Below are 24,734 nucleotides of genomic sequence, written 5' to 3' on the forward strand. Positions count from 1 at the left end.
ACGGAACATATACTGGCGATAGTTATGTATGAGTGAACGTAGTCTTATGCTGATCATTCTCATGGATTTTGAAGAGCCCTACTCTAAGCAAATCAGAGCGTAACTAGTCCACAACCAAACGCGAGCTGCTTGTTGTCATCTTTGAACTAAAGAAATTTCATCCATTTCTCTGGGGTCGTCCGTTCACCTTGTATACAGATCATAAAGCCCTGACAAATCTTCACACGCAGGAGATCGCCAATCCAATGATGTTGACATGGTTCGACACTCTCCTAGACTACAACTTCGATGTTGTACATCTTCCTGGTTTTGACAATGTTCTTCCCGACCGACTGTCACGCTTTTTCAACCCTGTTGACAAGCTGGAGGGGGGTAATGCCACTGCAATCCAAAAAACAGCTTTCAAGACTGGTACCTCTTCCAATAAGAATGGCCCAAAAGTCTTCCGCATGCGTGTTAAATCCGCTCCAACCGACACAATGGCTCCTCCTGATGAAAACCGGCCTGAAGAGCTCCAAAATGCTCACTTGGCTACAGGGCACGCAGGTGCTGAGCACATTGTTAGGTACTTGAACAACAGAGGCATGCACTGGAACAATATACTCCGTGATGCTGTCGAATTCGTGAAAAGCTGTATGGATTATCAAAAATTCAATATTGCGCAAAACAGCTACAATCCCCTCAGACCGATATGTGCATACATTCCTGGAGATCACTGGGCTGTTGCCCTCGCCACTTTCAATAAGACCGCAACATCAGGCAAATAACTACCTTCTTCTCCATGCTTCTTAGCTTTTGTTCTGGCGTGTCGAAGGTGGCTACGATCTTCGCACGGATGTCTTCCCACGTGGTCTCCAAGTTTTCTTCCATTACCCAGTCATACCAGACGCTTAGGGGTGCCGTTGAAGATCTTAGGCAGAAGTCGCTTCCAGTGACGCTGCAGAGGCAAACCATTTGCATGGAGTTCCTTTGGAAAGCGCGAAGGCACAACTCGGCTGACAAATGAACAACCTTATTTGGGTGCTATCTTTCAGAGCCCACAGTCTGCACGACAGGTAAGTCTTGGGGAATAAAATGCTCCCTGGAGTTGGGCTCACGTTCTCCCGACTGCGGCCTGCTGCTCATTGCTTTGTGCTCAATGAGTTCCTGCTCTGAATAGAATTCAAGACGCGATGGGAGGTTGCTCTTTTGGAGCTTACGGAATGTTTCGGCTTGTTTCTCGTACTTCATAAGAAGATCGAGAGCCTCATCCTAATGCTCATCGGGCTCGGCGCTGCAGACGAGCTTGTTATACTCGTCTTGCTTGGCCATAGCCTTGGTCTGGAGCTTCTTGAGTGTCTCCAAGGCCATACGGACCGGCGAGACTGGCTCCACGGACGGGACCGGAACAACGGGTGTGAGGTCTTCCTCCATTGGTTCAACTAACGAGAGGTTTTCCAAGGCTTGCTCGGTGGTAGGAGAAGGAGGGTGAGCATCCTCGACGACAGGAGAGTTGTTGAGAAGTTGGTTAGCGGAGGACATGGTTATGAGAACAGAGTTCAACGTAAAAAATGTGGTCTCGTGCGGTAGCGTAGAGATGGCGATAGGGACAAAAGTTAAGTACGTTGAGACTGAAGGTCACTTGAGAATCTTTACTGAGAATAAAGACGAAGAAAATAAAACATCTACGCGACCCGGATCTATATGATTTGGGATGGAGTTTGAAGAAAGTAATACCGTCATTTAGCGGTTATCTAATTTCATACTCATTTCTACTTTCATATTGGTCGCTAGACCTGGACACGACAAGACCGACCGCTCAGATTTCAATCAATCGTCACATCTCGTCGTAGTTTACAAGCTGTAGAAAAACTTTTCAATGGACGTTGTTCTGCTCTTCAGAATTGAACAGCAATAGAGCTCGGACTTGGGACGTTCCAGTGGACGGCGTGGTGTTCCAGCTCGTGCGTCTCAAGTGTCCCAAGTGTCCCAATAGGACATCCCACTGGGTATTGGGACGGGGTAGCGTCCCATCCCAAGGATCCCAGCACGTGACCATCCCATCCCATCCCATCCCATCCCAGTCCGAGCCCTAAACAGCAATCTCGACGACTTGTTTTGTCTCTTGTTGTTTTTGATTGTTGAACATCACAGTGGCATTTGCAGTTCTTTTTCGGGGACGCCTTGAATCAGTTAAGCTGGCTTATATTCCTTGATCTTGTCGTCAAGGTATCTTTGCTGCACCTGTGTGGTGAAACAGTGACGAAGAAAGCGATGCCACTCTTGCTCGACGTCAATGGTGTGAACGTCTAGCTCTAGCTCGAAGTCGTTAAAGAAATTACGAGTAGACGGGTGCGTCTTGTAGTGTGCATCTATAGGATGCTGTCCCACCAGTTGCAAGTGAGGTAGGTTGCGAGGGACTACACTTGTTGCAGGCTTCTCGCTGTTAAGTCCGGAGCCTTGGCTCGTAACACTGTTGTTAAACTTTGGATTCGTAGGATATTTGACCCTGTATGCACCCCTCATGTCTGTAAAGTCTCTCACAATTGCAGGTGAACGTCTCTGAGCTTCCTGATATCCTCAGCCTTGCCACTACTCTTGGCAGCATAGTAGGCAGCTTCGATTTCATTGGACTCTCTCTTGAGGTCCTCCAACTCTGCCTCAGCACGAGCCTCTAGGCTTCCGTACTGGACGGCAAGCGAACCACCAGCAGGAGCGACAGAACCAGCAGCGGAGACGACGGAAACAGGTTGGACGTCGATATCCATGTTGTTGTTGGTGGCAGCGTTGTTGACAGACATGTTGGTGATGTTGCGTTGTTGTAGAAAAGTATTCACGATAAAAAATGTGCTTGTTGAGGAAAAATCGCAGTGTGGAGTACGAGAGCAGGAGCAACAAGCAAAGTGGCGACTTGGAGCTTATAAGCCTTGCATTCGATTGTCGCTCCATTTGGCAGATACTGAATGCTTCTCGTTTTTCTTGAAGACCGACTGTCACCTCGGGGTGACCAGATGTTGAGAGGTAGGTTTTCTTTTTTAGCAATGTGTAAGCATTTTTTCGTGCACTCTTCATATATTATTGTCTGGAAGAGATACTTCTCTTCATTTGTCCTATGATTTTACACTAAATCATCAATATTTTGCCTATAATGTTACCTCCATCGTCAGGGTCTTTGAATTCGTTCACCATCGTACCTGTAGAGATCTTCTTCACATATTTCATCGGTTCTCGTCGATCCTCTCCCACCGAGAAATTTTCGAAGGACATCTTTCCGAAGTTGCTTCTCATGGATCTTCACTAATGTAGCATCGTTGTCCGTGATAAAATAACCCGAGTTTGATATCTCGGTATACAGCAGCCTTGAAGAAGTGCGCGAGCTAATTGTATAATTTACTTTGTTCGTTCGAAACAAAAGTGCGGCTGATCGCAAAAGACCTCAATACCTTGTCTCCACTGTTGCCAATCCCGACGATGTTCATAAACGGTAGTCCATGATCGCTAGTCCTGTATGTTGCGTTGATCAAGAATACATCAGAGAATCATCGGGCTCTCTGGATTGACGTCTCATGACAACAAAACAGGGTCTTCAATGCCTTTCACTCTTCATTCACGTCGTACAAAACTACATAGTTGTTATGATGAAGAAAACCATCGAGATTGGCGACGCAATTCTTTGGGTCCCAGTTGAGTTTGGCATGCAAGTTACACAGATTGGCCATGCTAGGCAGTCGTTGCTTGCAGTACTGTAGCCGGTCTCGCACCGGCTGCCAGCATCGTTCTAGCTAAATCTTCGGTTTCTTTCGGAAGTCGTTGATGCTGTCAGCTTCCACGGGCAGTCGTTGGCCTGAAGCAGCAATCACCTTTTCTTCCTTACGAGTTGCCAGGGAGATTTGTACAAGTCCTTGTATGTGTGTCCGTGGATGCAACGCTCAGTTATACCACGAGCACAAGTGTTTCCAAAACGCACTCATATCCACCCTCGAAAGCTACCGGTTGAATACTCTCCATACGGTCTTGTCTTGTATTGCAGACTTCTCTGAGAAGTTGTTCCATTGCAAGGAAACAGTAAAGAATGAAAGGTACGACGAAGATACTCGGGCTCGACAGTTCGTGACTCATTTCTGAAAAGGTCGTATAATTTCCGTTCGCGGATCAAGTTGGAGCAATCTAATATATTACGTTTATGAGCTAACATTCATATCAGATCGCCGACATTGAATGCTCTCAGACGTTGAAAAAGGAAGAAAAAGGGATTATATACAGATATACGGAATGTACGTTTGCATAAATGGTATCTCGATCGTAAAGACTTCATGATTCATGCGCTTTTCTTATGTTACGACTTGCCTTTATAAGAGGAATTAAGGAGCGGATGTTGTCTGCTTTCTGAATGAAAGCATGCTGTAACAACTTGTCTGCATCTGGCCGCGCAGAGCTTTCAACTTGCAGTGATTGCTTCAAGAAATCCGACAGTGCATTCGATAGTGCTTCGGGGTGTTGCAAAGTAGGTGTGCCGTTTGTCGCAATCAAATATAGAGCTCTCAGGGGATTTTCGTGTAAGTATGGCGGCTCCCCTTCAATCATTTCGATGACCATGATGCCCAAAGACCAAATATCAATCTTTGGCCCGTACTCCTTCCTCGTTACAACTTCTGGCGCCATCTATACGTTCACATTTAGTTCTCTCTACGCCTACTTCTATACAAGCCAATGGAACCCGACGTACCCAATAAGGCGTTCCAACCATAGTTGTTCGCATCTCTTCGTCGTTTAAGCGAGCGCAGAAACCGAAATCGGCTATAACGAGACTGATTAATACATTCATTGGCAAGCAACTATCATCCTTAACTGTAACTTACTCAATTTCACTTGGCCGTTCAGACCTAACAGGACGTTATCTGACTTGATATCTCGATGTATAATGCCAAGGTGATGCAAATGTCTTATTCCCTGCAGTGCTTCATGGCAAATTGTCGCTATCTGTGTCTCGGTCATCATATTTGTTGTTACGACATCGGTCAAGGATCCGCCTTCCATATATTCCATGACGACCCATAGCTCGCCCTTCACGAGGAATGAATCGATAAAATTAACGATATTCTCATGCTGAGCTTCCCTCATCACCAATATTTCATTGATAATAAGCTCCTTCTTTGGCTGTTGAGCTAGGTTCATCTGTTTGATAGCCACAGAGATATTGGTATCTACAGATTGAGCAATCGCGACCGCACCGGATGCTCTGCAGGCAGCAAGAGCAGCAATAGGTTAGTCTCATCCTGTAATTATCATCTATTCATCAGCACCTACCCTTGGCCTATTTTCACCATATTTCGGTAGAGCTTAGTCGGATCCGCATCCGTACAAATGGCTTTCAATTCGGCAATAATTTCAGCGTCTCTAATCTCTTCCTTTTGTCGACGATTTTCGCGGCGGCGTATCCGGGTCTCGGAACCACTAGTATCTAACGCTGGATCCAGCGGAGCAGCAACGGGCGATATATAAACATCCGCTGTATTCTTCTGGAGCTTTTCATTCGGAGGGTCGTCTCTGGATTTAGGCCAAATTGGTCGAGGTGGAGCTACGGGCGCCTTAGTAGATTGGTTGGATGCAGAAATCATCGGTTTTGGAGGTATTGTAGGTTTAGTTGACAATGGTGGTTTAGGTGGTGGAGCTGTCTTTTCAAGCGATTCCGGTGTCGATTGCTCAAAGCGCTGCATTCGCTCAGCAACACGAATGCTTGCTGTGGAGGAATTAATGAGTAAATATATCTATATTGTAACGATGAGGAAATCATACTCTCAGCGGGACTACTAGGAGCGTGTATGTCTGTAGGAGTCAACTAAACGCCGCCATGGACTTCAGTACAAATTCAAAATTTTCTCAACAAGTGCAAGGTCTCACCTGTTCTGTCGAGCGCTGATAGTCGGACGGACGTGCTGGTAAAGTTGGCTTCCTTTCCAATTGGTCAGGTGTATCTTTCGAGGTGGAAGGCACGACCACCAACCGAGGTCGTGCACGTTGGGGAAGCGGAGGAGGGGATAGTTTGTTGATTAACTGACTTGGCCCGTGTTGAGGGTGAGCGTTACCGAACTTTTCCCATACAACATCTTGCGATTGCTCGCGAGCCTCCTTGTAAAACCCGATAACATCTAAAACCGCCTACTCTATACGTTCTTATTTACCGATACTTGCTCGATTCCTCTGTCAAAAGCTACCTGAGGGTTTGCCTGCTGTTCACGTTTCGTGATACCACTTTGTTGTAACAGCAGTTGCCATTCTTTTGGCAGACCAGTAAACTCTCCCGTCTGCGCATTGAAGCCGACATGTGTGACATGAATCAGGTTGTATGGAGATGATATCTTTGTTCGACTTTGTGAATGAACGCTGTCAGATGCTGGAGTTGACCAAAGTTCTAGATATTTCGTGTGAATACACTGTATATTGGCTGCCATTCCATTGCTTACCGCTGACACTGCCGACAACTTTGTCGAGGACGCCCCTTAACGCAGCTGAGGTGCTTGCACCTACATGCGTGATAATCCCATTATTGGACTTCAAGTCTTCTGCTACTTCTTTACTGGTCTTGGCTGCTGTAGGCTTGGTTCCTTTTGATTCTTCTTTGACTTCCCACGTCGATTTGTGCTCTATAGTGGCTGTCTTTTGGATAGCTTTCAATGCTGCTGGACTCGGCCGTGGAGGAGGGACAGGAGGTTCGGAACTTGCTTGCGGCTTTGGAAATGAAAGCAAGCGGGAGGACGATTTACCAGCATTATTAACGCCAATGCTGACAACGCTATCTCGGGCGTTCGTTATGGAGGGTTTTGGTGGCAAAGGCGGCGGTTGTGGTCGTTTTTTTACTGGTTGATGTGGATTGGAACGCGCATATCTTGGAGTCAGCTGCGCATTGGTCTCGTCTTCAGATTTACTGTTAAACAGCTTGATATTTGCAGATACAATGCCAGAAGCAGACGAGGGTGGCGATGACATTCCGTCTCCTTAGTCGCATCTGCTCAGGCAAGGCACGCTGTGTGAAACGGTCGTGGCTTCCTTCACGAAGATCATCCATTCGGATTCCGCACAGAAAACATTGTGTATTTCGGGGACATTTAGACTGTTTATGATACAATGCTCTAGATATCTCGATAACATAGATTGTCGAAATGATTCTAATAAAGTTTATAAGCTACAAGACATCCGTCCTCACCTCATCAGCTTGCTGATGTAATGAAGGTAGACTTCGCAAAACTAAAAGAATTAGGACATTTGCCTGAGGCATATCATGTAAGGAAGGATTATGACAACTTGTTCCTCCGAGAGCAAATAACTCATGTCAGAACCTTGTCCCACGGGCTCAGGCATACCATATTGACCAACATCATTTTCCTTTGCTCATCGTAGTATCAAAACTGAACGTTTTTACTTTTTAAATGTTTCTGGCAATGTAATAAAGGTTGGAGTATGCCACATCGAACACTTCTTGCATTATGTAGGAGCAAGTGCTGCGATCCGGAAAGGCTATCACCATATAAAACTGAAAGTAAGTGGTTGGTTACTTCCCCTCTATAGCATGATCAAGTCGAACATCGAAGAAGCATAACGGGAGGGTTTAACGAAATTAAAGACATCCGAACTCCAGTTACACGAGGAAAAACACAGGGCCTGCTCTGCCATGCTTTCCTCTCCCAACTGTAGCTACCGAGACAATTCGGTAGCGTCAGAATCAACAACCAATAGACAAGATGAATATGCAGTGACTATTGCGATCGACTTTGGTAATAGCCTTTGGTTCATTTGCTGTCCAGCAAAATCACCTCAACTTCCCTGAAATGACCATATCCAGGCACGACATACTCTGTAAGTCTGGGCGCTTGCTTCACAAATATGCATCTAGACCGATATGGCTCCCTTAGGGATGTAGCTATAAATATGCGCATAGTAATCAAATATATGATGTTGTACAATGGCCAAAACATAGCGGTTTCTATGCCAAAGTACCAAGCCTTTTGTATTACAGGACAGGAACGCAGCGTCTTCTGGCATGGGGCGACGGTGCAAAGCGTTTGTCACTACAAGTATGGAACAGGAAGGAAGAAATGCTTTGTGATGACTTGTATCAGCCTCACATCATCTAGCCAGGAGGATCAGGTACACTTATCCAGCAATTCAAGCTTTGGCTTTTGGACGACATCGACCAGAGAATGCTGCCGCCACTGTTACCTGGACAAACAGCTGTTAAAGTCATTTCGGATTATCTTACTTTATTTCACGAGCATGCCTTGAATGATATTGAAAGAACTAATATAATGGGATATCCAAGGGAAAAGTTTAGATATGTAAGATGTAGACCGGATGCGAGATTGTAACTACTTTGCTTAGTCTTGCATTTAATAGTGTCTAACTGTGCCAGCTATCTGGAATGAGAAAGCCAAAGCGTTGATGCGGCAAGCTATTGTGGAAGCTGGCATTATCAACGAGGACGATCCGGTGCATCGGCTGACACTGGTCAGCGAACCTGAAGCGGCAGCACTTTACTGTGAGAAACATTCGGCATCTTGGGACATGAAGCAAGGAAGCCAATTTATGGTTGTTGATGCAGGCGGTGGCACTGTGGATCTTATCATCTAGTAAGCACTATACATTCTAATCTTCAACAGAAAAGGTTTTTTCTAAAATCTAGTATTTATGGCTTTCAGTGAAGTCGAACAGGGACCTGAAGAAGGTCATCGGCGACTGAAGGAAATAACTCGAGGCTACGGTGGAATTTGCGGCGGCGCCTATATAGATAATAACATGAGATACCTTCTGGAAAGGAAGTTAGGACGTCATGCGCAAAGTATGCCCTCTTGCCAGTTCGAAAACATTATGCAGATATTTATTGAAGAGATAAAGGTAAGAAATCCGGCAATCATACATTACTATTTTACTGGAACGAGAAATTGTATAGCCTACTTTCTGCGGCGATTTGGACCAATATCTTCCCATGCCAGCTGGATTCGATCGAGCGAGGATTGGTAATATTGTGAATGAGGTCAGTTGACCCTATGCACTTCCTTGAATTTATCTGCTGAACATAAACTAACCACTCTATAACAGGATGGATGTATGCGCTTAACTGTAGACGAACTCAAGCATGAAGTCTTCGGACCTGTCTTTGACTACATTGCAAAGCTGATAGATGACCAGCTTCAAGACCTTCAGCGACCTGTTGATGGCATCTTCCTTGTTGGAGGTCTTGGATGCTCACAGTATCTGTACGATGTACTCAGCGAACGATTTGGAGCTCGAGTCTCCAAAATTGTCATGGTACCTCGGGCAGACGTAGCTGTAGCACGAGGAGCACTTCATATGACCTGCGCACAGGATATTATTAGTAGCAAGATAATCCAACGGACATATGGCTTATGTACCAGTATGCTATTTGATCCAGCGCTAGATCCCGAAGACAGCGCTGTGATTACCAAAGACGGTGTAAAACGATGCATGACTCGATTCGATGTGATAGCCTTCAAAGGTGACCGTATCAGTCCATCGGGAGGAGTTAGCCGGCACTTCTGGGTTACCTATCCCAAGCACACAGAAGGTAGATTTTTGTTCGCATCATATTTTACATATTGGATGCTAACTGGATTGGTTCAGCGACTCTATATGCATATGATGGAGAAGGAAAAGCACCGCGGCATATTACCCATCCAGATATCAAAAAGGTCGCTAGGTTCCCGATCCGTATGCCACATTTGGCGGATGTACGACCCGGCGATAAAGTAGATGTGCGTATAGAATTTAAATTTGGATCTAGCGAGCTTATTCTTCGTGCCTTCATCCATGGACAAATGTTCGAATTCGTTTCCAATGTAGAGCCTTAGTGAAAAATGACCTAGTTATCGATTAGTTTCGCCCAAATTTTCTGATTCGGTGCACCGACGCGCGCGAGTTTTAAATATCTGAACGCATCAGGTCTTTTATCCCGTTCTCAATATAATGAGTAATTCAAACAAGGCAACTAGTGACCATAAGCAGACCAATCTAGGGTAACTTACTCTTTCTAAGCTGCCCAAAAGTCTTTGCTAATTGTCTTCGTAAAGAGCTTTCTTCTCGGGAAATCGGAAAGCTGCGGCAGTTGCTCCAGGTACCATAGACATAAGCATTGTGACTATAGCACGAATACTGACCACAAAGCTATAGGCGAGAAAAGAAAGCGAGTTATTGTTGAATCAGACGAAGACGAAGACGAACGCGAGGAAGACATGTCGACCACTGGAAATACTGCACCCAAGAAGAGAAAAGCTGAAGACGACGTACTCGTAAAGGACGAAAATCAAGACGAGGATAAGGAGATACTGGAAGCCGAAGAGGATGAGCAGCGACAAGAAAGAGAATTGGAGGAGGAGCATGCGGCTGCAAAGACAATGTGAGATATCGGGTACGAATCTCAATACATACGATGAAGCTAACGACTACATCTGACCTTAGGTCCGTCATATCTACGATCAGCGAGGAAGCCGCGCAAGAAATGAAGTGGGAGAAAGGAAAGGAGTATGTGCTAAAGTAGAGAGATATAACATCCGCCGTAAACACTAAATCAAGCGCTTGATAGTGTGCCATACTCGATTTTGTGCAAGACATTTGAAAAATGCGAGAGTACAACAAAGCGTACAACAATCACCGAGAATTTGGTTAAACTGTTTGTGCAGGTATTAAAGCTTTCACCTAAAAACCTTCTTGAGACGCTGTACCTGTGCATAAACAAGGTGAGTATTCAGCTTTTGATGCATATTATTCTCATTGCTCAGATGTCATATAGCTGGGACCGGACTATGAAGGCCTGGAGCTTGGTATCGGCGAATCTCTGCTCATGAAAGCTATTGCGGAATCAACTGGTCGTAACATGAAGCAAATCAAGTCTGATGCTGATAAAATCGGAGATCTCGGAACTGTGGCGAAGGTAATATAAAAAAAATATAATGGCATTGATAAATTCTGACAGAAGAATGGTATAGGAAAGCAAAAGCTCTCAGCGAACACTCTACAAGCCGAAACCTCTTACCGTTTCTCATGTATTTCGCACGTTTAAGGAAGTGGCCAAAATAACGGGACAATCAGTAAGGATCCTATCTTAGTATCGTTAACGTAACTGCGTTGTCAATACGAAGAATAGGCTCAAAAGCGTAAAGTCGAGAAAATCAAAGGCCTGCTGGTGGCCTGTCAAGATCAGGAAGCAAAATACCTAATAAGGTTCGAAATATCTGCAATGTAGCATGTGCATATATTGACATTTCAGCAGACAACTTGAAGGCAAATTGCGTATTGGAATGGCGGAACAGACAGTGCTGATGGCGTTAGCACACTCTGCTGTGTTGAGTAAACCAGGTACCGCATGCTACACGTAACTAATATCTTTGTACTAACTAATGTTTCTACATGATAGAGAGTGTAAAGATGTCTGTTCAAAAGAGAGAAGAAGAATTGTCCAAGGCAACCGATATTATCAAATCTGTTTACAAGTAAGGGCATACTATGGCTATAAGCCAATCTATGCTAATGCCAAATGTAGTCAGTTGCCTTGCTATGATATGATCCTGCCTGCTTTGCTTGAAAATCCTCTGGAAGAACTATTAGACAAGTGCAAAATGCGACCAGGTATGATGGAATAGTCTATACTGTTATACAATAACTCAACTCAACTATCCATCAGGAATCCCTCTAAAACCTATGCTTGCACACCCAACAAAGAGCCTCAGCGAAGTCTTGGACAGATTCGAAGGTCATAATTTTACTTGTGAATTTAAATATGACGGAGAACGTGCACAGGTAAGTCTAGATGAAACTATACTTAATGCTGGTACTGATAAGCTTACAGATACATCGCTTGGAAGATGGTACGCTCGCCGTATACAGTCGTAATTCTGAAAACATGTCTGGTCGCTATCCGGATGTAGTAGAGAAACTCAATAAGGTAATGATCTGCCTGGACGGATCATAGCTTCATATTTGCTCACTAGGATTGATGCGGCAAAATAGTGGTTGAAACCAACAACAAAGTCTTTCATCATTGACTGCGAGGCTGTTGCATGGGATCGCGAGAAGAAGAGTATATTACCTTTTCAAATTCTGAGCACACGCAAGCGAAAAGATGTCAAGGAAGAAGATATCAAAGTGCAAGTTGCCATATATGCTTTTGATTGTCTTTATCTTAATGGCGAAGTAAGTAGCAAGTTTACAGCTTGAAAATATATCAAATCTGTAATAATGCCTCCATAGTCTTTGCTACAGAAGTCTTTGAAAGAAAGACGGGAAAAACTGAAAGAAGCATTTCAGGAGACCGAGAACGAATTTTACTTTGCTCGCAACGAGGATACCAATGAAATTGAAAAGATTCAAGAGTTTTTGGACGTATCAATCGCAAATAACTGTGAAGGCTTGATGGTCAAACTTTACGACGATGAAAACGCTACGTATGAGCCCTCTCGTCGCTCTCGCAACTGGCTCAAGGTTAAGAAGGATTATTTGGCTGGTGTGAGTGATTCTATGGATCTCGTGGTTATCGGTGCATTCTACGGGCGCGGCAAGAGAACTTCCGTTTACGGCGCTTTTCTCCTTGCATGCTACGATCCAGATACAGAAGAATTTCAGACAGTCTGCAAGTTGGGTACCGGTTTCTCTGATGAAGACTTGCAAAATCTTTATAATTCCTTAAAGGAGCTGGAAATTAAAGAGCCGAAGCGGTTCTATACACTCGGCGACAATCCGGTCAAGCCGGACGTATGGTTTGAGCCCAAACAAGTATGGGAGGTACGATGTGCGGATTTGAGCATCAGTCCTCGATACATGGCAGGCGTAGGAATGGTGAGTCATACTCATTTAATGGACATGTCGTCTGTTATTAATCGATGGTCTTCTCTTGTGCAGGTGGATCCATCAAAAGGAATTTCGTTACGTTTCCCAAGATTTATAAGAGTACGCGAGGACAAAGATGCTGAGGATGCTACAACAAGCGACCAGGTTTGTTTTCACTTTTGTTCTACATCAGATCGATCCGTATAGAATAACTTAATCCACTATAGATTGTTTACTTTTACAACCAGCAAGCAAACGTCGCTCAATAATGGTTTAGCATTGAATAATAATGATAATAGTAAAAGAGAAAAGACTATAAAAATGGACATTATCTGTCATCTTATATCTATTGGTGCATTTGCGATATATATATCATTCTAGCTTATATGGAGCTGTAAGACATTCACTTGGCTACTAATGAGCCGCGAAATAGCTTAATATGTATTCGACCGGTCAGCTTCTATGCCCCTTTGGATATTGACAATTCTGGACTTTCAACCAAACTCTATAAATACGAAACTGTCCATTAATCACCTTTGTCTTCGTCTAAGCGGGGCAGGTCCAGCGAAAGAAATAAGAGATATCGTTTTACAAGCCGTCTATCCGACTATATGAACGACAATTCTTTTGATAGTTCATTGTAAAGGTTGTAGTTGGCAAGAACTTGCATCTCTTTCATAAGGCTAAATTTCAAATACGTATTCTGCTCTGTCCGAGTTACACATGTCTCAAGGCGGTATTCTGCTCAAGTGCTTAAATATTCACTAAGTGACTTGCTGACCACCGTAAACCTTTGAAAGTTGTACTGCGTTGGGCTCTACGTCAGCAAAAATCCCTCATTTTGGAAACGTCACGACCAAGAGACTCGAAGTGTGCGCATCAAACATCAAGAATATTCTGAAAAGATCCAATGTCAACCTCGATAAAGTTTTGCTGACATTAAACGGTGGTATAAAAGGCTTGTAAGTTCTTGAGAAAAAGGTGTGGATGAAGAATGAGCAAGGATAAGTTAATGACCCGGAAACAGTCTGTCTTGTAAATTGGTATTGATGGTAGATTATTATGTACCTAGTACGATGTTAATCCTTATGGTATACAGCCGGAGCAGGAACCACATAGCAGTGTATTTATGATATCATGATAGCAAGGAGGATACCAATGCGGGCTTAATACGCATTCTTCAAAACAAGCACATTGATTTTTTTTTCTTCTTCAAGCGTAGGCATGGCTTTTGATCCGTGCCAAAATTTGCCTCGAGGAACGGGTACATGTGTCTCTTATTTCTCAATAACTGCTGCTGAGGACGATCGATGTGACATACATACTGTATCCACGTTTTTATGTGATTGTTCTTCCAAAGTTTTATGTAATACAAAGTTTTGCTGTCTGTTTTATCGCAGACGCATTTACATAGATGCTTACACATGTAAAGTATGTAGTATTAACAATGCAGGCATTATTATATACGACGACCATGATAGGTTTTGCTGTGCATAAGAGGCAACTTGCTTACTACTCAGTCTAGAACAAGTCCTGTCTGACGGAAATATTGGAACGGCCGTCAGATACGACATTCAGGTCTCCATTTGCTAGCCCTCAAAGATTTCAGCAAATACATGATGATCAGTGGATTGGATAAAGAAAGGAAGAAAGAATGTAGGAGAGAAAGAAGTGGCGCGTGTTCCTTCTATATCAGCCTGTATCCTACTTCCGTCGCGCGCTGTCTACTTTCATTCCCCTTTGAACACGCATATAAACACCGAACTGATCATGACACATGTATCTAACAATACCTTCGAGATAACGAGACTGAATGATCCACGAGAGTTTGACGCATCGCAGCGAATATATGTCTCGCTCGAAGATATGCAAAGAATGCAAATCGCAGCCGGCGATCTAATCATCGTACGATCGAGCAATCGATTAGATCGGGTAAAGCAAATTTCTATGGAGTGACAGGCATTTTCAGCAACAATAACACGGGATAACAGATGGTTACAGGGAAAGCTTGGCCATCCTTTTCCCTCAATAAGAAAGGTACCGCTATGTGAATGAAAGATTTCCAATAGTCAATTAAAGGACCTTTATATGCAAAGGCATTCGTCTCAGCATGGCGGCACAGATCGCAGGCGATTTCCAAGTTGGAGACCAAGTGATTGTCGAGAAATACAAAGGACCTTACATACCAGCAACACGGATCTTAATCGAGCTGATATCCCCCGATCAATCTTGGCCGGACAAAGACTTTCAAATATACATGAAACAGAGACTTGGTAAATATTTCAGATTATATTTGTCGGTAGCGAAGACTCGCGCTTACAAGAACTAATATCTGTAGTGGATATCGCTCACATCGCATCCTCAAATATTTTTGACATTGGGTATATGGGTAAAGCTCGACGAGTGCGAGTATCCGTCCTGAACAGCGCATCATCAGAAATATCACCAGATTGTTTATACCTTGTAACAAGATCGACGGTCGTTAACCTTGAGAGTCACGAAGGGTCTCAAAGAGCAACTGGAGACATCCATGGCAAAAAAACCAAGCCTATAGGTTATCGCAACATCGGAGGACTGGCGAATCAAATTAACATTGTGCGCGAAATGGTTGAGATATCATTGCAGAAGCCAGAATTGTTTCAAAATTATGGTAATTATTAAGATCTGCTCGTGCTTGATTCTGTAATATGCACTCAAGTTGGATGGATATACAGGCCTAAAAGCACCTAAAGGAGTGTTGCTGTACGGTCCGCCAGGCACGGGCAAAACGCTCATAGCTCGCGCAGTGGCTCAGGAAACTGGTGCACACGCTGTGGTCATCAATGGGCCTGAAATCATAAGCAAATTTTACGGTGAAACAGAACAAAAAGTAGAGATTGCATCCACAAGAACCTTTTGCTAGAAGCACAAGTCTTACATGGCTATTTGTTGTAGCTCAGAGCAATATTTGCGGAAGCGAACGCCCAGGCGCCTTCGATCATATTTATTGATGAAATCGATGCTTTGTGTCCAAAGCGTGACGAGGTGCGAGTTTGAAAAGGATGGTATCTGGCTTTTGCAATATATACGTTAATACAATTTCAGGCACCAAGCGAGTTGGAAAAACGCGTGGTAACGACATTACTCACGTTGATGGATGGCGCGGACGAAAACACGGCGAGGGTTGTGATTATCGGTGCGACTAACCGGCGGAATGCGTTGGATGAAGCTCTGAGACGACCTGGTCGCTTCGATCGCGAGGTAGAAATTGGTGTGTATGAAAACTTGCACCGAAATTAAGCGGAAACTAACATGACGATTATTCAGGCATTCCCAACAGCGATGCACGCATGTGCATACTTGAAGCGATCATGCAGGATATCCCTCACGCGTTGAGTGACGCGGATTTTCGGAAGTTAGCAGGCAGATCACATGGATACGTCGGTGCAGACTTGGCAGCTGTTTGCCGCGAAGCTGGCCTGAAATGTATCAATAGATGTGCCAAGGAAAAAGCCCAAAGTGAGTTGCCGTCACATGCAGGTTTGCTGCGCGCATGAAACTTATCCACACTATGCTAGAGCTGCTTGTCACGCGATCTGACATGGAAGAAGCGATGGGTGAGATACGACCGAGTGCCATGCGAGAGGTATGTTCATATATGCTGATAGTCGCGAAAGGATGTGAAGTATAATTGGATATCGTTTACAATCGTGCTGCAAATTAGATCATGCTTGAAGTGCCCAAAGTTCGTTGGTCCGATATCGGTGGGCAAGAGGACATTAAACAAAGACTCAAGGAGGCTGTGGAATGGCCGCTGCAGGTATGCGATGAAAAAATAGTTTATTTATTTACCAGCACGAGATAACATAAATGCTTGCGAAGCATCCGGAAGCATTTCAGAGACTGGGCATAAGGCCTCCGAAAGGTGTACTATTGTACGGTCCACCTGGATGTAGCAAGACATTGATGGCTAAAGCATTGGCCACAGAAGCCGGATCGAATTTCATTGCAGTGAAGGGTCCTGAGGTACGATTCACAAGATGAATGCACGTTATCGCATGTAAAGAGTTCCAACTCAACTGTTTGTGTTAGCTTTTCAGCAAATGGGTGGGTGAATCAGAAAAAGCAGTGCGAGAAGTATTCCGCAAAGCTCGGGCAGCATCCCCCTCTATTGTATTCTTTGTAAGTTTCCAAATTATGTGCATGCTGTCGTATATACGGGTATAACAAGTCTCGCATCAGGACGAAATAGACGCATTGACAGTAAAGCGTGGTTCTGGCGGCGATGGTGGAACATCTGTCGCTGATCGCGTGCTCTCGCAGCTATTGAATGAGTTGGACGGGATTGAACCACTTGTCAACGTCACAGTGGTCGCAGCAACGAATCGTCCCGACATCATTGTATGTTTCGAGATCTATCTGTACACCCGATTTGACTGAACTAACAGCTGTTTAGGATGATGCTCTCCTGCGTCCCGGTCGCATAGATAGAATTTTATATGTAGGGCCACCTGACCTTGCGTCCAGACGTGAGATTTTCAAAATTCAGGTTTCCAAAATGACTTGCGACGAGGATGTTGACATTGAAGAACTGGCTGCAAAGGTACGATTGATCTTTCACCTAGACGATTTAATATAAGTATACTCAGAAGGGTTTCCATTCGTGTAGAGCGAAGGGTGCTCTGGTGCAGAAGCGATCGCGATATGTCAAGAAGCAGCCCTTTTTGCAATGGAAGAAGATGTCAACATACCTGCGGTAAGCTGCAAATATTTGTCAAAATAGTCTAGAGCGGAGGCCTGATAAATCATTAGGTCAAACAACGACATTTTCTGAAAGCCCTGTCAAGTTTTACAAGGCGAATCACCCCCGAGATGTTACAGTTTTACGCAGATTTTCAATCACGTTCACCATTGCAAACAAAAATAAAGTCGTAACTGATGGATTATCGAACAAAATATTCAAAGAACTTTTCATTTCTTTTTGGGGCGAGGGGAAAAAAGATGTTGGATTAATGAATAGTCAGCCAGGGATGGGTAGAGGTGGAAAAAAAAAGAAAATTTTAAGGGTTCTCTTCCCAAGACGAAGCACGGCTACCAGCCCCAGTACCATCTCGGTAGAGCTGCTGGTCCCACAAGTAGACGCCAAGTCCTGCAACAAAATTCAAGACTTAGATGGACGGATGAATGCACTGCGATGATTAGTGAAATACCTTCTCCCACACGGTTCAACTGCGTCACCATGTCTGCAAGTTCCTTGATGGACTTGATTTGTTCCTTTAGGAAGACACCTTCCAAGTAATCGCACAAATGCGGGTCGCCGTTTCCGTCCGCGATCTTGTGCAAGTTGAGCAGGGATTTGTTGACGTCTAAAGTAGACAAACGCATGAGATGAAGTGAGTGTTTTTGCTGAAAGGCGATGTTATACGTACCCTTTTCCAGCTGGAGCGCCGACTCGATGGCGTTCTTTGCAGATTTCCAGTCAGTCTAACGCAGAGAAGGAAGACACAGGTCAGCATACATCCGTTGTGTAAATAGCTGTATGGTAAGCGCTGACTTGCCTCGGGTGCCTGAAGGGCGCGAAGGATGACCTTGCCACCACGAGTGTTCAGGTAGTCTGTTGTATACGAGCATATCTATTTAACTTGACACGCGTGCAAGCTATTTCTCTATGACCGAGATCACTCACCAATCAAGTATTGCGCATGTTGACGTTCCTGAGTTCATGGATAGAGATTAGCAATATGTAAGCAAATAGCGGGGACGCTGTCTCCAAACCTCTTGGGCTTGTTCGCGGAAATACTTTTCCAAACCTAACGGCTAGACGATCAGACTTGCTACGCGGTCGTCTACCTGTTGTGTGTGCATGTATTCTCTCACCTGGCAATGCGACGGACGTGTGCTGGGCCCACGCGCTCATGGACAGATAGACCTGGGAAGCTTGAAGCTCAGTATTGATTTGCTGGTTAATAGCCTCCTCTGAGGCGGTAGCGAAGTTCTGCTTGGCAAGAGACATGACAGGCGCGAGAAGAGTATCCGATAAGTGACAACAAGAAGAAAAAGAAAGGACAAGATACGCGTGAGATGTGTATGCTTTTTATTTGATTAGCAATGCACCAGCAGCAGGCAAGCAAAAACAAACAATAAACACTCGTCGTGTCTCTTGCCGCTTCATCAGGAATGATTTCTAAAACTGAGCTACTCCGCCTCGATGATTCTAAAAATTGTTTCATTGCCAATTTTAAGGTTTCACCTTCATATCCAAACCCCTCCCTGCCCGCTGCTCCTCCCACTTCCCTCCTACTCTTGGTTTCTCAATCGCCCGAAAGCTGATCTTTCGCCAGCAATCCCCCCTCAAAATGACCTGTCGCAATAAGGTCATTGCCCTTTCCTTGCTGTGTATATTGTACTTCCTCTTCTCCACACTTGATTACATTCGAGCATCGCGCTCTACGATTGTCCAGGACGACAATGTAATTATAGAATTTGATCGGCACCGTTGGCGCAACGCCGTAGATGATTTCCCTGCCCAGGTCCCCATTGAACTTCCGGACAAGGAGCCGGCTTACGAGCAACCACAAGACGAGCAGGAGGAAATCGAGGCTATCGAAACTGTCGCGCAGCACCGCGACCAACTACAACAACAACAGCAGCAGCAGCCGGCCAGCGATGAAAAGTACTTGACTTTCTTCACGCACAGCGGTTTTCAGAACCAGCTCATACAAGGTAAAATTAAACTTCTTGTCTCGATTTGGTTTCATTTTTTTCTTTTTTGGCTGACTATTCTGATTACATGCAGTTGAAAATGGCATTCTTTTGGCATGGTACCTGAATAGAACATTGATTTTGCCACGTGCTCTACTTGGTGAGGCATTCGGATGGAGTTTCTTTTCAAAACTACAGCTGGAGCATACGTTGCGCGATCCACCCGAGGACGAGTCCGTGACCATCAATGATGTCTGCTCGCAGCATGCGGAAGAATTGGCGTTTTGGAATCTGCACTGCCCTGAGCCTTCCCGCTTTGTCGTCATGCCTTTTGATGATATATTTGATTTGGATTGGGCGAAGCAGCATGTTCGGATTGTTCTCCGCGAGCGCTCCGACTTTGAATGGCTGGAAGATAAATATGGCATCAAGAGAGCAGGCGAGCCAGATCGAATGAATGGCTCGTACGTGGATGGTGACATCCTCTTCTTCAAAGGTACTAGAAAGGAAAGATCGCCAAGCGATACGCAAAGACATGTACTTAACCACGAATGGTAAATGAAAAGGAGGTACAAGATATGACTGGCGGATTTTTGATACGCCTCGAAAGAACAACAGACTGTACAAGTATTCTGACAGTCTAGATATCTTCCAATTGAGAGCGCGCGAAGAGAAGCTCATCCACTTTTCAAGTCTCTTTGGAACTGGCAAATTGCCAATTCGACGCCCAGAGCATTATGAGTTCCGCCGCATGCTTCAGCGAAGCATCACGTACAAACACCCAGCTGTGCTGGCTTTGGCGGAGCAAGTCGTAAATCTATTAGGTGGCGCAGGCAACTATGTTGGCCTTCATGTGCGGTAAGCAGCATCTTTTATCCCCTGCTATCATGGAATTCCTGTGCAGCCCATACTCACACACTCGCGCAGTTCCGGCGATGGCTGGTTTGTCAAGGCACTGCCGGAAAACGTTCGCAGCATAGTGTCCCAAATTGGACGAGCAGTAGAATCACGTCAACGGACACCAGCTAACGTCGTCGCCCTTGATAAATATCGGCTAGGACTGCAGCAATGCTTGGAGCTTTCCAAAACTGAGAATATGACGATTGTTTTCATGGCCACGGATGCACGCTATCCCAGAATGAACAACGCCTTCACACCCCTTTGGAACCAATATCCATGCACATTTACGATCGACGACATTCTTCCCGCCGACAGTCATCATTGGCAAATCCTCGACGCCATCAAGGATCCACGTACAGGCGGGAACCTTCGAAAATTCCTCCTGCCTCTGGTGGATGCATCAGTTGCTGGCAGAGGATGGTTCTTCATTGGCAGCGAAGGTTCGACCTTTTCTGGATATATTTATCGGTTATACGACGTATTTTGGTCCGATAACGAGAAGCAGCGCTTAAGCCAGGAAGCACATGGGTCATAACCATATCTTCTTTTTCTTATTCTTCATTGCACCTAATTAACCAACAATGCACAATCATACACACGCTCACATTCATACCTCTTGCACCCACAGTCTCCTCCATCGTATTCATCTACGAATCCCCAAGTACTGCATTATTTTCCATACATCTCGCCTCTCATGCTATTCTTTTTCATATACCACGTATATTCTGTATAACTAATGTTGTTTTTGGGCGCGTCGTTGCTACCCCTGGAGGGCTGCATCGTCCATCAGTACCCCATCGTTCTATAACTTTTATTAAACAGCGGCGCATGCTGTACATACTGTACAATCACACGCACCACATCGATGTCTAATTTTGTAGTATTAGCTGTCTATTGCGGTACTGGGGTAAATAGTTTTAGCCGAACGGGAATCGTACGTTCAAGGGCAATTGAAAAAGTCAGCGTCCAACTCAACACTTCAAGATCGATGGAAGGCAAAAGAGAGAGAAAGAAGAGTTCTTCGAATAGCACAAGCTCAATAAGAATGCATGACCTCCCCAACAAGTTTTCGGTAGCCTGTTGTCCTTCTTCCTCGCCAGCTCTGCCCTTCAGGTGGCTGCTCATCTTCTATGTGGATGCGCCATGTGAGATATTTTCTGCTTGCAAGTGCACACAAGGAACTCAACTCTCAAGCACCCCTCCGTCGCGGACATAATGTTAAACTGCCTGCGGTGGACGCTTTCTTTCCAGAATGTGCCTTTTGTACATACATTGTTCGCCCTCCCGAGTGGCTCCCATTTTTAGTGGGAAAACAATAAAGCTCTTTCTTGCTTATTTGATAAATCGAAGTAGTATAGCACACACAAGAAGATTTGGCGCTACAGCCAAAGGATTGAATGTTGCAGTGGTGAACACCGCTGTTGTTCTGTGTGTTAAAGCTATCTTTCACGGATGAAAGAAACTAGATTAGGGCTGCTGACCTTTAGCGACAGAGGGCACGAATGAACTTGTTAGTATAAGTGATGGAAGAGGCTATGTACCCTGGGACTATGATATCTAGAGAGGCATTAACAAAGCTGTAGCCGATTGGAATTGCTAGCTCTCTGCAAGTGGCAGAATCTTTTTCCGCACATGGCTTCCCCCTTCACTTCTCCGTGCTATTGATCGTTTTAATTATGTATAACAACAATGGCGGCCAATGCTGAACATTTCATACAGTCAAACCAGCAATCTGTGCTGTTTGGAAGGAATGCTGAAGATAGCCTGGAAAACTTGGAACTTGGGACTCGGGCACGAATACCCTATTCAGTCGGAACCAACCTTGCTAGCTTTACGGCGGCGAAAAAGCAGCAAGAACAACAGCAAGCGCAGGAGCACCAACAGCAACGGAAGGATAACTTGAACCATCCTCTTCGTGGCGTACGTGCTTCATCGAAAAGAAACTATGAGCTCTTCCCAGGCAACAACATCTTCTTCCTAGGAGGCCGGTTTCTGACGGGACGAGCGTATTGGGCGTTTGCTATCTCTTTATTCCTAATCCTTGCACCGTCAGCGCTGTTTGCAGCATTTACGCAAGTTCTTCAATATCCCTTTCGTCGTGAAAAACATATGTGTAGCTAATGTATGAGCCGTTATCTTAGATGCCCGTGGCTGTGGTACAACATCCACCCTGCAGTACCGATCCTATTTGGATACTTGTTTTTGCTCACAATAACATCAATGCTCAAAACATCCTGGACAGATCCTGGCGTAAGTTTTCGAGCTGAGACTTATCATATTGTTCTAACATTTGAAGAAAAGATATTACCTCGTAATTTGAATGCTCCAGCAACCATGCAATCGGTACAGCGGCACGATAGCAGTTTTGGAATGCATTATGAATCTATGCCGGATCCGTCTCTAGCACCGCCGGCTAAGCAAGTGGTTATCAAGGGCGAAACGGTGCAATTGAGATACTGTGATACCTGCTTGCTGTACAGACCGCCGCGGGCGAGTCACTGCAGACAATGCAACAACTGTGTGGGTAAGTAATACACGATCTGTCAGTGCTGAGAATTGAGAACCGCGTTAATCCATGCTAACGGGATGGTTTAGAAAACGAAGATCGTACGTGTGGCCACTATTAACGTCGAAATATCATGCTAAGCATCAATGGAATGTATTAGATCATTGCATCTGGCTCAACAATTGCGTCGGCAAGCGCAACTATCAATCGTTTTTTACATTCATTACGTGCACTGTGCTCCTTTGCTGTTATGTGTTCGCATTCACACTTGTACAGCTCATCAGCATTTATCTGGATGAATCGAGTGGCCGATCGTTTAAATACGCCTTGTCGCAAGCGCCTGTCAGCTTTCTGCTATTGATACTTTGTGCTTTGCTTTGTATACCAGTCGGAGGCTTGACAGGGTACCATTGCTTCCTTGTGATGCGAGGTGTAACAACACACGAACAGGTATGGATGTTATTAACAAAGTCATTGTTGACACCAACTGGACGACCCGATAGTTGCGATCTTCGATGGCTATGCGACCATTTGAGAAGCACCTGTTTGATTACGGAAACCCTTTAAAGAACATGTTCCACATACTCTGTCGCCCGCAACCCAAAAGGTAAATTGATTACAATATAAAGGCATCCTTTAATTAATATTTTACAAAACCGGCTGTTAGTTATCTGGCACGGCGGAAGTATGCAGAGGAGTGGTTTGACATGGACGAACGCTAGCAACGATCGGTACATATAATATAACCGATAATATGGCGTTACCTTCTCTACATACACGTAACCTCGTAATATCATTGATCGATGTAGACATTCCCAATGTACTGGATTCAGAGCAGCACTTCTACTTCAATAATCTTCTGTATCTTTTACGTTCTTCACTTTATACCCACCAATATAGTACTGTTTGACAGTGCAACAATGCAGCAAAATTTCCTAATAGGGTTCTTGTCTCTGCGTTTTGGACTGCAGCTCCTTCGATCTGTGTTATACATATGCCTCCAAAGTTCGCTCTGAATCCTACAATGCGACCTCTGCAAAGCGAAATCACGACTCTTCAAAAGCTTTTATCCGGAGTATGCAACCGTTCACATTACGCTGTCCCTCTTAAATGTTAATGCCATCGATCGATAGGACATTCTTGAGCATTCAGCGCGCATTCTCGAACAATACACAGCAGCCCAAGCCAGGCACGTAGTGAAAACTAATAGATCGTGAGGCACATCTGCTAACTTGGTTGTTGTTGCTCTGACAGTAATCTCGAGCCTGGGCTTGTACGACCACCGCAGTTCCTGGTAGAAAAGCTATCCGAAAAATGTAATGCCTTTGAGACTATATGCGATCAAATATACTTCATTCTGGTAAAGACGGAAAAAATTGAACTCTCATTCATGTATACAAGACAAGCAGCGAAACTTGGCTTGCTCATCCATTGTCTTCATATCAGGAACAATCTAAACGCGCTTTGCAGCTGGACTGGCAACAAAAGAAATTGAATCTGTCGAATAATAGTGGCAATCAAGCAAAGCAGGATACATCTGTAGCGTCAGCTGCAGCCATGGACGAAATGATGGGCACAGATCTCTCGCTTTCGAACGTAGACTTTGACATGGCATTTGATAGCACCACTGATGGGATGGGAGGATCAGGTGCAGCAGACAGCAACGAGCTACAAAAGGACGAGCCGATGGAAGAAGATGACATGGAAGAGCTATTGCAAGCACAGCGGGAACGTTTGGATCGTCTACGGAGTCTTTTAATACATAGGGTGGATGCCGAGTCATTAACGGCTAATCAAGGTGATATGGGAGGAAATGACGATTTGCTATTCTAGT

General features: G+C 44.7%; 12 protein-coding genes across 12 annotated transcripts; 7 read left to right on the top strand and 5 right to left on the bottom strand.

Annotated features, from left to right (window-relative positions):
- Window positions 1–245: 245 nt before the first annotated feature.
- VTP01DRAFT_986 (uncharacterized protein) lies at window positions 246–767 on the top strand (the record flags this gene model as incomplete). The annotated part of the gene is made up of 1 exon (XM_069389131.1): window positions 246–767. The coding sequence occupies one exon, from the start codon at window positions 246–248 to the stop codon at window positions 765–767; it is 522 nt and encodes a 173-aa protein (XP_069238394.1).
- A 256-nt stretch (window positions 768–1,023) lies between these two features.
- Window positions 1,024–1,230, bottom strand: VTP01DRAFT_987 (uncharacterized protein; the record flags this gene model as incomplete). The annotated part of the gene is made up of 1 exon (XM_069389142.1): window positions 1,024–1,230. The coding sequence occupies one exon, from the start codon at window positions 1,228–1,230 to the stop codon at window positions 1,024–1,026; it is 207 nt and encodes a 68-aa protein (XP_069238395.1).
- A 21-nt stretch (window positions 1,231–1,251) lies between these two features.
- Window positions 1,252–1,521, bottom strand: VTP01DRAFT_988 (uncharacterized protein; the record flags this gene model as incomplete). The annotated part of the gene is made up of 1 exon (XM_069389153.1): window positions 1,252–1,521. The coding sequence occupies one exon, from the start codon at window positions 1,519–1,521 to the stop codon at window positions 1,252–1,254; it is 270 nt and encodes an 89-aa protein (XP_069238396.1).
- Window positions 1,522–1,855: 334 nt separating this feature from the next.
- On the bottom strand, window positions 1,856–2,780 carry VTP01DRAFT_989 (uncharacterized protein; the record flags this gene model as incomplete). The annotated part of the gene is made up of 3 exons (XM_069389164.1): window positions 1,856–2,071; window positions 2,224–2,452; window positions 2,524–2,780. The coding sequence occupies 3 exons, from the start codon at window positions 2,778–2,780 to the stop codon at window positions 1,856–1,858; spliced, it is 702 nt and encodes a 233-aa protein (XP_069238397.1).
- A 1,510-nt stretch (window positions 2,781–4,290) lies between these two features.
- Window positions 4,291–6,966, bottom strand: VTP01DRAFT_990 (uncharacterized protein; the record flags this gene model as incomplete). The annotated part of the gene is made up of 8 exons (XM_069389176.1): window positions 4,291–4,641; window positions 4,706–4,776; window positions 4,839–5,218; window positions 5,287–5,719; window positions 5,776–5,818; window positions 5,881–6,138; window positions 6,195–6,391; window positions 6,444–6,966. The coding sequence occupies 8 exons, from the start codon at window positions 6,964–6,966 to the stop codon at window positions 4,291–4,293; spliced, it is 2,256 nt and encodes a 751-aa protein (XP_069238398.1).
- Window positions 6,967–7,648: 682 nt separating this feature from the next.
- Window positions 7,649–9,842, top strand: VTP01DRAFT_991 (uncharacterized protein; the record flags this gene model as incomplete). The annotated part of the gene is made up of 9 exons (XM_069389186.1): window positions 7,649–7,751; window positions 7,820–7,833; window positions 7,890–8,051; window positions 8,112–8,312; window positions 8,371–8,603; window positions 8,673–8,868; window positions 8,924–9,007; window positions 9,073–9,559; window positions 9,616–9,842. 9 exons carry the CDS (start codon window positions 7,649–7,651, stop codon window positions 9,840–9,842), a joined length of 1,707 nt encoding a protein of 568 aa, XP_069238399.1.
- Window positions 9,843–9,957: 115 nt separating this feature from the next.
- Window positions 9,958–13,082, top strand: VTP01DRAFT_992 (uncharacterized protein; the record flags this gene model as incomplete). Its single annotated transcript, XM_069389197.1, has 17 exons — window positions 9,958–10,007; window positions 10,062–10,105; window positions 10,162–10,387; window positions 10,450–10,512; window positions 10,574–10,727; window positions 10,781–10,921; window positions 10,977–11,078; window positions 11,135–11,211; window positions 11,261–11,346; window positions 11,405–11,480; window positions 11,531–11,616; window positions 11,672–11,787; window positions 11,837–11,932; window positions 11,998–12,180; window positions 12,238–12,822; window positions 12,886–12,978; window positions 13,041–13,082. The coding sequence occupies 17 exons, from the start codon at window positions 9,958–9,960 to the stop codon at window positions 13,080–13,082; spliced, it is 2,220 nt and encodes a 739-aa protein (XP_069238400.1).
- A 1,501-nt stretch (window positions 13,083–14,583) lies between these two features.
- VTP01DRAFT_993 (uncharacterized protein) lies at window positions 14,584–17,727 on the top strand (the record flags this gene model as incomplete). The annotated part of the gene is made up of 16 exons (XM_069389208.1): window positions 14,584–14,745; window positions 14,805–14,850; window positions 14,910–15,086; window positions 15,152–15,463; window positions 15,528–15,682; window positions 15,748–15,837; window positions 15,898–16,063; window positions 16,120–16,311; window positions 16,371–16,438; window positions 16,517–16,612; window positions 16,675–16,818; window positions 16,885–16,974; window positions 17,035–17,193; window positions 17,249–17,395; window positions 17,462–17,548; window positions 17,605–17,727. The coding sequence occupies 16 exons, from the start codon at window positions 14,584–14,586 to the stop codon at window positions 17,725–17,727; spliced, it is 2,214 nt and encodes a 737-aa protein (XP_069238401.1).
- A 125-nt stretch (window positions 17,728–17,852) lies between these two features.
- VTP01DRAFT_994 (uncharacterized protein) lies at window positions 17,853–18,805 on the bottom strand (the record flags this gene model as incomplete). Its single annotated transcript, XM_069389219.1, has 7 exons — window positions 17,853–17,941; window positions 18,003–18,158; window positions 18,222–18,276; window positions 18,351–18,406; window positions 18,479–18,506; window positions 18,568–18,602; window positions 18,670–18,805. The coding sequence occupies 7 exons, from the start codon at window positions 18,803–18,805 to the stop codon at window positions 17,853–17,855; spliced, it is 555 nt and encodes a 184-aa protein (XP_069238402.1).
- A 343-nt stretch (window positions 18,806–19,148) lies between these two features.
- Window positions 19,149–20,929, top strand: VTP01DRAFT_995 (uncharacterized protein; the record flags this gene model as incomplete). Its single annotated transcript, XM_069389230.1, has 4 exons — window positions 19,149–19,515; window positions 19,589–19,990; window positions 20,061–20,352; window positions 20,422–20,929. The coding sequence occupies 4 exons, from the start codon at window positions 19,149–19,151 to the stop codon at window positions 20,927–20,929; spliced, it is 1,569 nt and encodes a 522-aa protein (XP_069238403.1).
- Window positions 20,930–22,083: 1,154 nt separating this feature from the next.
- Window positions 22,084–23,622, top strand: VTP01DRAFT_996 (uncharacterized protein; the record flags this gene model as incomplete). Its single annotated transcript, XM_069389241.1, has 7 exons — window positions 22,084–22,466; window positions 22,536–22,644; window positions 22,696–22,918; window positions 22,990–23,001; window positions 23,061–23,350; window positions 23,404–23,507; window positions 23,568–23,622. 7 exons carry the CDS (start codon window positions 22,084–22,086, stop codon window positions 23,620–23,622), a joined length of 1,176 nt encoding a protein of 391 aa, XP_069238404.1.
- A 272-nt stretch (window positions 23,623–23,894) lies between these two features.
- Window positions 23,895–24,733, top strand: VTP01DRAFT_997 (uncharacterized protein; the record flags this gene model as incomplete). The annotated part of the gene is made up of 4 exons (XM_069389252.1): window positions 23,895–23,975; window positions 24,034–24,089; window positions 24,155–24,260; window positions 24,347–24,733. 4 exons carry the CDS (start codon window positions 23,895–23,897, stop codon window positions 24,731–24,733), a joined length of 630 nt encoding a protein of 209 aa, XP_069238405.1.
- Between the last annotated feature and the right edge of the window lies 1 nt (window position 24,734).

The sequence above is a fragment of the Rhizomucor pusillus genome (assembly GCF_041956525.1).
Source record: "Rhizomucor pusillus strain CBS 183.67 unplaced genomic scaffold VTP01scaffold_10, whole genome shotgun sequence".
Taxonomy (NCBI): domain Eukaryota; kingdom Fungi; phylum Mucoromycota; class Mucoromycetes; order Mucorales; family Lichtheimiaceae; genus Rhizomucor; species Rhizomucor pusillus.